The sequence below is a fragment of the Gobius niger genome (genome assembly GCF_951799975.1).
Source record: "Gobius niger genome assembly, chromosome: 8".
NCBI lineage: Eukaryota > Metazoa > Chordata > Actinopteri > Gobiiformes > Gobiidae > Gobius > Gobius niger.
The window spans coordinates 5,489,658-5,503,180 of NC_136859.1; the positions used below are offsets into that span (position 1 = coordinate 5,489,658).

The window sequence follows — 13,523 nt, forward strand, 5'->3', positions numbered from 1 at the left end:
GTTTTTATAATAAATTAACAATAAATCAGGCTAGGAATGAAATGTTTAAAGTTAACTCCAAGTCTGTAAAGTTTGTAGTCTGAAGGAGCTAGTGAAGTTGGAGATGTTGTTGCAAGAGTGAAAAGAAAACCTCATGTTCATTTTACGCCTGTACATATATTTCTCCCGTCTTTAGCCGTGGGTGTGGCCATTGTTGTCTCCCAGAAAGGAAATGACCATATTAAGAATATACTGTCATCTTGGTCGCCTTTCGTCAAGGTCGTGGGAGCCCAGGGTGCTGAGGGTGATGCAGCACCCCCTGGTGGATAGTTTGCACACTGCAGGCATTATTAATAAACAAGACATTTGCACAGAAAAAAAATGTTTTTGGGATAAATCTTGGCCCTCAGCACGCTAACCAAAATATCATCCCACGGCTCTGCCTTTCGTAGTACACGTAGATACCAAATATGTCGATATTTGTGAATGACCGTGTGTGGGAAACCAGCCAGTGCGCCGCGATGTTGTATTTATTTCCAACAAAACGTAAACGTAAAACAACGTAAAATAAGCATTGCAACAAGTTTGACATTAAAACTAAGATGTTAAAGGAACAGGCCACCGTTTTTCCATACTGAGATATGTTCTTACCTGAGCTTAGACGAGTTGCTACGCACCTGTCTGGTCATTGTGCGTGCCCTCAGTCACGCAAAACAACCAAAGATGTTGTTCGTATTTGGCCTCTCCCAGCATATTCCTATAGCTCCAAATGGGGGTAAAGTTAGAAGCGACCAAGCTCTTCCACGGGCACAAAGACCAGACAGGTACGTTTCAACTCGTCTAAGCTCAGGTAAGAACATATCTCAGTCTAAGTAAGTAAGTAAGTAAACTTTATTTGTATAGCGCCTTTCACAGACACAGAGTCACAAAGCGCTTCACAGTGTTAAAACATAATAATAAAACAGCATCTAGCAGTCTAGAAAAACGATGGCCTGTTCCTTTAAGGGAAAAGTCTTAACATTGACCATTGAGTGAAAAATGTATGTTTTCAGCTGCAGCGTCTCATAAATGTGATGTGAACATGTGATTATTATATTTACATTACATTATTTTATTATACACTTCCAGGCATCACAGCATTCATTCTTTTGATGGAGTACGGTGCAGAATTCTACTAAAGGATTTACCTTTATAGTTGGAGCTAGTTGTTGTTGATTGTTGTTGATTTGACTTTGTTACTCATATAACAAAGAGTATATTGTTACTCATATACTCATCCCTGAGAATGGGAAGGTTAGGAATGTGTTTGGACACAACTGAGCAGTTAAAACTTGGTGCTTTTTCTTTTCATTGTCCATACACCAAAAAAAAATCCGATATCGGGCCTGTAAGATCCACATCATTTCTGGATCGATCCACATGAAGCAAAAACTGGGACTTCTTTTCTTTTCATCCGCCAAGTTTGTCACATTTTTGGACCTGCTCCCAAACTAGAAATATTACATTTGGGAAGTTCCTGTTCAAATCGCCCACAGCTCCTGTTCTCCACCAAAACATGCTATTTTAAGTTTAATTTGGGTTATTTTAGATTGGAGCCACAGTTCTTTCAACATTAGGATGGGTTAGCTATAGTTTTAGGCCTTTTGTATGACTTTACTTCCGAATTAAGTCTTAGATTGTGCTGTTAAGATCATTATTTCCTCCATGTTTTTACTTTTTACTCCCACTACTGTAGGCAACGTAAAACCCAGATACTGTCTCTGTTTACCCACTGTAAAAGCTAATCTTAGCGCGAGACTCTTCTCTCTCAAACTTCCTTCTGTCAGTGATGATACTGTCACACTTCTCTGTGCCCTCCTGCCTGTCCTTGGGAAATCTGAAATGACAAACTCCACTCAGCTCCAGTCTGAGGCTCTGAGCTGTCTGAACGTGGCTTTGACTGATGCGACAGAGAGAGAAGTCTCGCTTCAATGTCAAAGCAACTTCGGAAAAAGATACAAGGAAAACGCTTCGAGAAGCATAGTACAGGCAGGGAAATGAGTGGGTTTGAATAACAATAAAATGGCTGAACTTTTGATACCTGTATGTGGATTTAAAGGAGATGTATCCTGCAAAATCCACTCTTTTCTCTTGTCAAAAACAGACCTCGAGTAGTATTTTCCTTTCAGTAATTGCGTTTTCTTCTTCAACTACCACTCTACTTTAGTATTTCCTGGATCTTGCAATATTCCATTACCAGACCAGATCTGAGCAGTTCTGCGCTGTGTTCATCATGACGTCTTCGATTTGTCAGGATGCTCTTAGCAGAAAAGTGAAAGCTTGTTCACTGTTGTACCGTTGTCTCTGACCAGCCCAGTCTTTCAGTCCCTACTGCTTTTTGCTTACAGAAAGTTTTTAGGCCTCTATTTTTCATCACTTTAACCCAGGTCACACCCACAGCATTTTTTAGTTTGGTCTATTGGTTTGTTTGGTCGGGACAGTGCATGTTAATGAGCACACATGGGTCTCATGCATGTAAACAAGCCACACCGAATTGTAGCCTTGGGCTAATTTCCATCCGTCGTCCCCCATGTGAACTCTCAAACACACTCTCATACATCCTGGCCTATTGTACATGTTTTTAGTGGTCAGGGAAACCGGAGCACCTGGAGGAAACCTGGACACGGGGAGAACATGCAAACTCCACACAGAAAGACCCCGTCATGGTGGGAATCGAACCCCGGACCTTCTAGCTGTGAAGCACGAGTGCTAACCGCTGTGCTACCGTGCCTAATTTAATTAGTTTAAAACTAATTTAATTTACACATAGACTGTAATAGCCTAAACTATATTACAAAAAAGGTCTAAGTTTAGAAGGCCTGTCAAAATAGCAACATTCTAAGTTATATATACAGTAGTGAAGCAAGAATATATTGCGATAAATATTTAAAGAGCCGAGCAGACACACACATCCAAAAAACACTTAGAAATTACACATGACCAAACTCATTATCATTATCATGACCGCTCTATGCCAAACTAAAAACAATGTTGTTTTAAAAGTGTTTATTAACAGATCTTCAAGAACGCATGAGTTTTAATACGTGAAACGCGATGAAAGACTATTTACTTAAGCTAAATTGTTCAAATAGAATTAAAAATAAGGGGAAAAATTCAACTTGATGTATGTAGAAACGCATTATGTAATAACAGTTCAAAAAGTCTTCCAAGCAAAACACTCCTGCATTATTAAATACTATTCCGTCATTTGTTTCCCATTTATAAGCGGCTAAATAGTGATGACTTTTTTGTTTGGTCAGTGAATAAGTTTCTTCTCAATAATACAATATACATGCCCAACCCTTTTTTCTAAACTTAACCATTTCTAACTTGCCCCTGACCTGAACCGACTCACGGATGATCCACATCGTCACTATACTCTCTGTTTAGATGCTTATTAATGTTAATAATTGTTAGAAAACTGTGTAAATGTCTTGAAATGATGAGTGAGTTATTTAAAGGGACTATACAGAGTTTAAAAATGTCAAAATGATGTATTTTCCTCCCCCTACATGTTCCAACAATGTCGTGTAGAATGAGCTCAGACCTGTTCACCACAACTGCCTCTAAAATCCTGCACTGTCACTCAAAAAGGTGTTAATTCGGGTCTGAAGTTCCGTCATGCACAAGCTTAATATAGAACCTGCAGTTACACGTATGACCTGAGGTGGCAGTAGTGAGCAAAAAATGGCCAACTTGAGCAGGCATTACAAAACATCGTATTTTGGCAGAATATTAAACCCAAAATATCTGGTCTGTCATTTATTGAGCGATAAGTCGATATAGTAATAACTGTGACAGGCCTGTCTGTTGCACTATGCAGCTTTCCTCTATTGTACAAACCTCAGACCTTTCCATTTGCCGAGCACTCTGCCAATCACGGCGTAATAAGAGTGGCCCGCACCTGTAATATCAGCGTAATGTCTATCATTGCATCTAAATGACAAAGGCCGCGCTCATATTTCTCCTATAGGCTCCATTATAGGTCAGACCTCATCAGCGGATCTCACAGACGGCTGTTCCCCGGCCGCCTCGCGCTCCTCCTGATTACTGTTTGTCTCTCACAGACAGAGCGCCGCGTAAACACGGCTCCGCAGCGTCAAATCTCTGACATTAGATCTGAATACAGACACGAGGCTCACGTGGTGTGAAATTTATACGCGGCCGCAATCTGGAACTAAACATGGAAATTTATGGAGTCATTATCGCCTCATGTTCGAGTGGAGATTACCCAGAAAACAGAACAGGAGCTAAGCCACACCTCATGTTTGATAAATAATAACTAGAGTCAGTCACGGTGGTGTACACTTGAATTACAACAAAAAGACATTCAAGCCCAGTGGCTCAGTGGTTAAGCTACAGCACATGCAGTGTGTGGTGAGTCCTGACTAAACAGAGAGGCCCAACACACTCAGGAGGCACTGGCAATAAATACACTTCTGATTCTGAACTCAACCAGCTTCTTGTTGTGGGTCCAGCGTGCTCCTCTAACAATCAACGGTGCTGCAGTGGAGAGGGTGACCAGCACTAAGTTCCTGGGTGTGCACATCACAGAGAAGCTCTCCTGGACCATGAACACTACATCACTGGTCAAGAAAAGTCATCAGCGTCTCTACTTTCTCCACAAGTTGAAAAGAGCCAGAGTCCCAGTGTCCGTTATGTGAAACTTCTACAGAGGGACGATAGAGAGCATCCTGACCAGCTCCATCACTTTGTGGTTCTTCTACAGAGGGACGATAGAGCATCCTGACCAGCTCCATCACTGTGTGGTTCTTCTACAGAGGGACTATAGAGAGCATCCTGACCAACTCCATCACTGTGTTCTTCTACAGAGGGACTATAGAGAGCATCCTGACCAGCTCCATCACTGTGAGGTTCTTCTACAGAGCGACTATAGAGAGCATCCTGCCCATCACTGTGTGGTTCTTCTACAGAGGGACTATAGAGAGCGTCCTGACCATCACTGTGTGGTTCTTCTACAGAGGGACTATAGAGAGCATCCTGACCAGCTCCATCACTGTGTGGTTCTTCTACAGAGGGACTATAGAGAGCATCCTGACCAGCTCCATCACTGTGTGGTTCTTCTACAGAGGGACTATAGAGAGCACCCTGACCAGCTCCATCACTGTGTGGTTCTTCTACAGATGGACTATAGAGAGCATCCTGACCAGCTCCATCACTGTGTGGTTCTTCTACAGAGGGCCTATAGAGAGCATCCTGACCAGCTCCATCACTGTGAGGTTCTTCTACAGAGGGACTATAGAGAGCATCCTGACCAGCTCCATCACTGTGTGGTTCTTCTACAGAGGGACTATAGAGAGCATCCTGACCAGCTCCATCACTGTGAGGTTCTTCTACAGAGGGACTATAGAGAGCATCCTGACCAGCTCCATCACTGTGTGGTTCTTCTACAGAGGGACTATAGAGAGCATCCTGACCAGCTCCATCACTGTGTGGTTCTTCTACAGAGGGACTATAGAGAGCATCCTGACCAGCTCCATCACTGTGAGGTTCTTCTACAGAGGGACTAAAGAGAGGATCCTGACCATCACTGTGTGGTTCTTCTACAGAGGGACTATACAACATCTGAAAACATCTGGATCGTTCATAATTCATAATTTGCAATGTTTGATGGCGAGATGCTAACGGCTATAGGAAACATACATTGAACAGGCTAACAATGGGCTTTTATGGTGTAACTGGCTCACTTTGCGCGGCGCCACCTACTGTTCTGGAGGGTCAATCAATTCAAGTTTATTTCTAGAGGACTTTACACAAAAACATATTGAGAAATGGTAAATTAAACAAGCTTTTAAAGGGGATACAACTTAAAACTTTGAACCTCTTTGGAGATATAATGAAGCACAAAGTATTATGTTTATGTTTAAAATGTACTAAAGTCATTTTACTCCATTGCTGACCAGAATTGAACGGAGTTGGATGGAGTGCGTTTCTTGGCCGACCGTGAACAGGCTTACATAACCGTCCCTGCTAATACCCTCATTATCTCCGTCCCAAACCAACGTCCAACTGTCTCTCATAATCAGCGCGCGATACCTGTCCAGCCGCCGCGCCGCCAGAGGACGGCGGAAATTAAATCTCGCTGATGAGTTTTAACCCCTCAGATTAAAGCTCAAAGACGGTCCCGGCCGCATTGTTTCTCCAGATCGGGCCGAGTCCAAGACCAATCCCGCCTGACAGTTAATCACGTCTGTTAATCTGAGCCATCGCGGGCTCATAACCGCGGCCGCCCGGAGACGCCGCGGCGTGAATACAAATGGGAGGATCGAGATGGGTGCGTTATTATGGCGGCTCCGGTAGCGATTTGCTTCGACGGTTTTGAGACTTTTTTCAATTTGCTGCGGGGGATTAGCCAGGTCTGTGTTGATTCAAGTTAGATTTACAAAGAAGGAACAGGAGCGTCGTGTGAGCTGGTCTGATACGGCGGCGTTTCATGTTAATCCGACCTGTTGCGCGGCAGGAGGAGCTCGAGCTTTCTGAAAAGTTGATGATTTGAATCCTCCACAATGCAAACTGTTGTTGTGTCCCCGTGCAAGAGTTTAGCTTTGTGTATTTAGTTTATGTGTCTGTTTGTCAGGGACCAAGTACACAGGTCTTTTTTTTAACTTGAGAATTGCAAAACTGTGAGCTTCTCGTCTCCACTGTGCGATTGTTCAGAGAGAGAAGCGTAGCCACGACCAATGTTTATCGTAGCGGCTTTCAGGATCCAGACTCCTTTATATTTATTTATTATTATTATTATTATTATTATTATTATTATTATTATTATTATTATTTATTTATACAGGTGGTCTCTTGAGACTCAATGTCACATAGGGCCTCATTTCCTAGTTATCCAGAGTGTTGCTGATTTCTGGAGATATTTTTTTTATAATTCATGCAGTTCTTATATTTGAAGAGTTTTGTGGCGCTAGGCTAATGCAAGGCTAGTGCATTTCTGTGGTATCAGCTAGCCTGCATTAAAAACAGTCTGACCCGCTCCACAGAGCACCTGAGGCAAATCACTTATAACACCAGACTAACCATATAACTGTCTGTGTCCATAGAATAATTTTTGGAATATAACTGACCTGCATCACATGAATGATCGCATTTTGAGGGACTATTTTCTAGCAGATCACTGCGCCGCTGCATAGCTTATACAACCACGAAGCTGATGCTGCTCAAATATAAGTTACTTTAAAGGAATAGGCCACCGTTTTTACATACTAAAATATGTTCTTACCTCACTTTAGACGTGTTAATATATCCCCGTCTGGTCTTTGTCCGTGCGCTCTGTCACGCAAACGGAGCACATACGCAGCCTCTCCCACATGTCATATAGCTCCGAAAAAGCTCACGTTAGAAGCTACCAAGCTCTTCCACGTGTTCCCTATTTAAATAAAGTTATGTGAAGTGTTTTCATGCGAAGTATATTTACACAGAAATGTAACATGTCGATTTTATAAGCAAATAAAAAGGGGGACTATATTGTGAGGCGTAATGATACGAGGAGTAAAACGTCCGCGCAGTAACTCCTAAAGGTTATTGACGGAAGTGAGCGGGGAAGTCTTTCGGAGTTACTACGCGGACGCTGTGCTCCTCGTATCATTACGCCTCACAATATAGTCCCCCTTTTTATTTGCTTATAAAATCGACATGTTACATTTCTGTGTAAATATACTTCGCATGAAAACACTTCACGTAACTTTATTTAAATAGGGAACACGTGGAAGAGCTTGGTAGCTTCTATCGTGAGCTTTTTTGGAGCTATATGACATGTGGGAGAGGCTGCGTATGTGCTCCGTTTGCGTGACAGAGCGCACGGACAAAGACCAGACGGGGATATATTAACACGTCTAAAGTGAGGTAAGAACATATTTTAGTATGTAAAAACGGTGGCCTATTCCTTTAAATGCAAAATGGTTAAAATTACTCTCAAACATAAAAATTGCATGAACTACAAAAAAAATATCTCCAGGTACCAGCAACACTCTGGATAACTAGGAAATGAGGCCCTGTGTCAAAAATATCCCTTTAACAATAAGACAACAGTGGAACAGTTAACACAATACTAAGAAAACGTATAAAACTTAAATACAAGAGCCGTCACATGGAGGAAACTCCTTTACAAGGGATTTAAACTGAAGGTCACAAGATTAACCAGATAAAAGGTTTTCTGTGCCTCATTCCAGACATTTGGTGCCATCCATCCATCCATTTTCTTCCGCTTTATCCGGGGCCGGGTCGCGGGGGCAGCAGTCTCAGCAGAGATGCCCAAACTTCCCGATCCACACACACCTCCTCCAGCTGTTCTGACCCCGAGGCGACAGGCCAGCTCGGAGACATAGTTCCACCACCGTGTCCTGGGTCTTCCACGAGGCCTTGTCCCACTAGGACATGCCTGGAACACCTCCCGCGGGAGGCGACCAGGAGGCATCCGGAACAGATGCCCGAGCCACCTCAGCTGGCTCCTTTCGACGTGAAGGAGCAGCGACTCTACTCCGAGCTCCTCCCGGGTAACTGAGCTCCTCACCCGAAGGAAACTCATTTCGGCCGCTTGTATTCGCGATCTTGTCCTTTCGGTCATTACCGAAATCTCATGACCATAGGTGAGGGCGGGAACGTAGATCGATCGGTAAATCGAGAGCTTTGCCCTCCGACTCAGCTCCCTCTTCACCACGACAGACCGATACAGCGACCGCATCACTGCTGACGCCGCACCGATCCGTCTATCGATCTCACGCTCCATCCGTCCCTCACTCGTGAACAAGACCCCGAGATACTTGAACTCCTCCACTTGAGGCAAGGACTCCCCACCGACCTGAAGAGGGGAAGCACCCTTTTCCGGTGGAGAACCATGGCCTCAGATTTGGAGGTGCTGATCCTCAATCCCGGTCGCTACACACTCGGCTGCAAACCGCCCCAGTGCGTGCTGAAGGTCCCGGTTCGTTGAAGCCATCAGAACAACATCGTCCGCAAACAGCAAAGATGAGATCCTGAGGCTCCCAAACCGGACACCCTCCGGCCCCTGGCTGCGCCTAGAAATTCTGTCCATAAAAGTAATGAACAGAACCGGTGACAAAGGGCAGCCCTGGCGGAGACCAACACGCACCGGGAACAGGTCTGACTTACTGCCAGCAATGCGAACCAAGCTCCTGCTGCGGACATTTGGTGCGAAGTAGCAAAAGTCTCAAGAGTCAAAATGTCCGATGCCTACAAGTGCAGCTAGATCTGTGTCTCAGCTTTACAAAGGCCTACAAAAACAAAATGGTTACGACACACCGTATGTGAAATCAAAATGGGAAGCGGAGCTGAACATTGTATTGTCTTATAATGATTGGCTTATAATGTGCAACACGCAACAATCATCATCTAGTTCTGAAGGTGGAGGGAATTTGAAAACCCTAATTTCATATTTTATTCCTCCTCACATTATTCAGGGGCATCAGAAACAATGTTGGAGACAATGCAGTGACTCAATAGCCAATCATTCTCACATCTTTTGAACACATTTAACACCATTCTGGGACAGTATCTCGAAACCAACAGATGACATAATGACTTATGAACCAAAGATCTTCCTATTGGGTCTGATACCCAAGGAGTTATTCCCAAAAAAGAACTGATACCTCTTTGAAATTCTGATGATTGCATCGAAAAAGGGCCATAACAAGAAATTGGCTTAAAATGGATCCTCCCCGAGCAGAGCAAGTGCTGGAGATTATGGAAGAAATATATTCGATGGAGAGACTGACTTACTTTCTACGGCTAAGAGGACGTGTTTTCATACAACGCTGGTCTAAATGGCAGGAATATAAGCAAATATATACACTCTGTTTAACCCAGTCTGTCATTTATATTTGTCATATTCTTTTGAACAGTGCCCCATATTGTTCTGTATGTTATTTATGAAAAATGCAAATAAAAACGATTTAAAAAAGAAATCAGGAAGGACACCAAGAAGAGCTTTGTACATAAACAGCAGCTCCCTCCTTGCTTCTGGAGATTGCCGTCCCACTTTATACTTCATTAAGATCACAGTGGTGGGTCTTAGATCCAGCTCCAGTGATGAATCTAATTGCTGAATGGAAAACTGCATTCAGAGGCTTTAACACAGATACAGAAGAATGCATAATCCAAAACAGAACGTAGCCTGAATTAACGGTTGCCTCTTGTTAGGAGAAAAGTGCAAGGAAAGTAAAATGCGTGTTCGGATCCGTTCCTGCGTGGCCTGTGTGAAAACTGTGGACTGATGTTGTATTTTGTGGACGAGACATTTGACACAGAGCTGCAGCGAGAGGAGGCTCACTTTATTACTACCGTTCCAAAATATCAGACTCTGCCTGATCTGTCGCAGCTCGTCTATTTTAAACCTTTGTCCCTGTCTCACTTTACGAAGATTTTGAGCTAAGATTTTCCCCAGGACGAGCGCTCGTTCATGGTAGACGGTCAAGATTGTGCAGTGTACACCTGGTTTTACAAAAGAAAACTAGCTTGTACCAGCTATTCGTAATTTCCTCGGACAAATATCCGTCTGTAGCGTCACTAACATCAGTCCTTTTAACATGAGCTCCTTAATAACTATTTAAAATTGATCTGAGGTTATAACAGTAGTTCCTAATTTTGTCCAAACAATTCGAGACGCCCACTTTAACCTCTTCAGGATAGGTGTTCCTGATCAGGGACTACCTCCATCCATTAGCATGCTAATTAGTATGCTAATTAGTATGCCAATTATCTGGAAGTCACTCTCTTCAGAGTTCCTCTTCAGTCAGACACCATGAGTGACAGTAACATGACTCTAAAAACAATCTGCTCTTTGTTTTCTGTAAAAAAGGCACTTCAGTCTATCACAGACTGACAGGTGAAGAAGGAAGTCGTGGAGATTCTGCTTCAGACTGAACTTTCATGCTTCTGCTGGATGTAAGAACTGAAACTTCAGTAGTTCATAGATACAGTGAAGAGATATGGAAACAGACTGGATAGCTGCTCTGTAAGAGTAATTCACTTTCTAAAATACTTGTTTTACTTACTCAGATTAATTACTATTAAAAAAATGTGTATCTGCTTTAGAGTCATGTGCGTCTGAATTCCTCTTAGTCGTGGTGCAGCAGGACTGATGAATCGCCCATGTCAGAAGAGTGAACTTGATAATTTATTTTCCTATATTTAATTACTTGATATTTTAGATTCAGAATTCAACTCTATAGCACATGTACAAAGTTCTGTCTAAAGCAGAAACTCCAGGACTTCCTTCTACACCAGTCGCTCTGTGACTGAAGAACATTGAGGCCTCAGACTCTTTACTGAAAACATTAGCACTTGTATTTAGTGTCATGTTACTGTCACTCATGGTGTCTGTAATACTGTTGGCAAAAAAAAACAATGTCAACAATGCCAGCAGTGGTCCCGAACAGGTTAAATTTAATACTGTCAAACAGCAAAATAAAAAAGGCTAAATAATATGGATTTTCTTATTAGTTTATTTTGCAATTTGAGCTTTACTTGTAAACATATTACATATACAACATATGCTGTTTTGAAATGAGAACTTTTATAGAATATAATGCCTGTCTTTTATTTGTGTATCTTGAAATCATCTTGGGCCCTCCACTCACTGACTGTCATTGATGTGGTTGGCTTGTCGCTTAAAGGGGCTAGATGCAAGTTGGCCATTTTTATACTCACTACTGCCACCTCAGGTCATACGTGTAACTGCACCTTCCATATTAAGGCAAGTTCTTTCTGAGTGACAGTGCAGGATTTTAGAGGCAGTTGTGGTGAACAGGTCTGAGCTCATTCTACACATTAGGACATGGCTGGAACATGTAGGGGGAGGAAAATACTTTTAACATTTTTAAAAATCTGTATAGTCGCTTTAAGATGCATAATGTATCTTGTCTGCACTGGCTGCTACCTTTTTGTAGTTGTCCGTTTTAATTAGAGGGACCCCTTGAAAACAAGATGGTTCATCTCATGGGGCTTATTCCTCTTGCAATAAATACATTTTTGTTGCAATACTAGTATTTTATTAAATGATAGTTATATAAATAATAGTTAGTTAATAGTACTGAGAGACTGTGTGATGTGTTTTAGCCTCTGCCTGTTATGGATGTGATGCTGATCAATGATCCTTGACTGCACTGTGTATATATGACACTTTCCCCTAATAGTCAGGGACCCAAACTCTCAAAACTGGGTTGAACCTGACACGGTCTGATATATGTTTTATTTGTGTTTTTTCTGTTAACTTTGACACTAAGGACCAATAATTGGAGGGTCTGCTCTGCTGGAAATATCGCGGAAAAAAATTGTGGCCATTTTAGTGAATGAACCCTGTATTTTTATCAGAAAAATGTGAAAAACGACTTTTTTCCCTCAAATCCTCAGTGGGTTGAGTAGGCTCTCAATAAATGCATTCCAGATACACAGAACACATGTGCTGAGAACATCCACTGAAAAAATCGCTCTTAAAACACATTTCTACACATTTTTGCATCAATTTAATGCAAAAAAATGTGGCGTTTTCTCACTTTTTTCCAATATTTGTATCTTTACTTCATTGGCAATCAATATATAATATAAAGACTACAGATGGAAATTAGCCTGAGAAGCTACAGTCTGGTACGGTCATCTTTGCTCTCGAGCATAATGTACAATGTCCTGATAAATAAATGAATTAATAAACTGAGCTTACACTGCTTTCACTGTCGGGCCACATAGGTTATAACTCTGCACAGACAGGAAAGTCATTCATGTACTTGGTCTATCACACAGTATGACAAAAAATACTCCTAAAAGGCTTATTTTTATGTCACACTGTGTTTGCCAAAGTTTGTCCAGAGTCTTTATATCAAAACTAATTGTAATTGCAGACGGCCTGAGTGCTCCTGTGGCTTTAATGAAATGCTCTTCAAATGGGACTTGTCTGGGTCTTGATTATAAAAGAATATCGTGCATTTCTTTACATTTCTGATTAATGTCAATTATGAGCTATGAACAAGTTTTCTGTATTTCTACTTAACAATAATGAATTCTCTCTCTGTCTTTTTCAGGTTGGGTGGAAAAAGAAACATATTATTAACGTCGGCTGGTGCCATTTGGACCTGTTCACCAGCCTTTGCATGAACTGAAAAAGTGCATGAAACTCTTGTTTTGTTGTAGAAAATACTGAACTTAAAATGCCTCTGTTAGTGCCTTTGTTACCGGCGCCAGCCCTAGGGGAAGCTGGGCGGTTACAAGTGACACATAGCTAGCATGTTGCCTATGGTCATGCTGTGGACAGACGTAGAGGAGACGTTGTTAGTCAGGCCACAGCTCGTTTACTTCTGAATTCAATATTTACATACATGAAGACATACAATTATTGACAGTTGACAAAATAAATACATAGCCATCTCAAAAATATGTCTCTCACGCACACACACACATACTCCTTCACTTTACTTAAATTATGACTGCGGTAGTGTATAAAAAAGTCCACTAAATGTCCAACAGTTCAT

The 13,523-nt window shown here is 42.0% G+C and overlaps 1 protein-coding gene across 1 annotated transcript in view; it reads left to right on the forward strand.

Moving 5' to 3' along the window:
• atp1a2a (ATPase Na+/K+ transporting subunit alpha 2a) overlaps positions 1–13,197 on the forward strand; it is a 213,653-nt gene extending 200,456 nt beyond the window's left edge. Inside the window, exon 24 of the mRNA XM_079561009.1 lies at positions 13,077–13,197. Coding sequence (XP_079417135.1) covers positions 13,077–13,105 — 29 coding nt within the window. The 3' untranslated portion in view covers positions 13,106–13,197. The remainder of the gene's footprint in view (positions 1–13,076) is intronic.
• Positions 13,198–13,523: the final 326 nt, after the last annotated feature.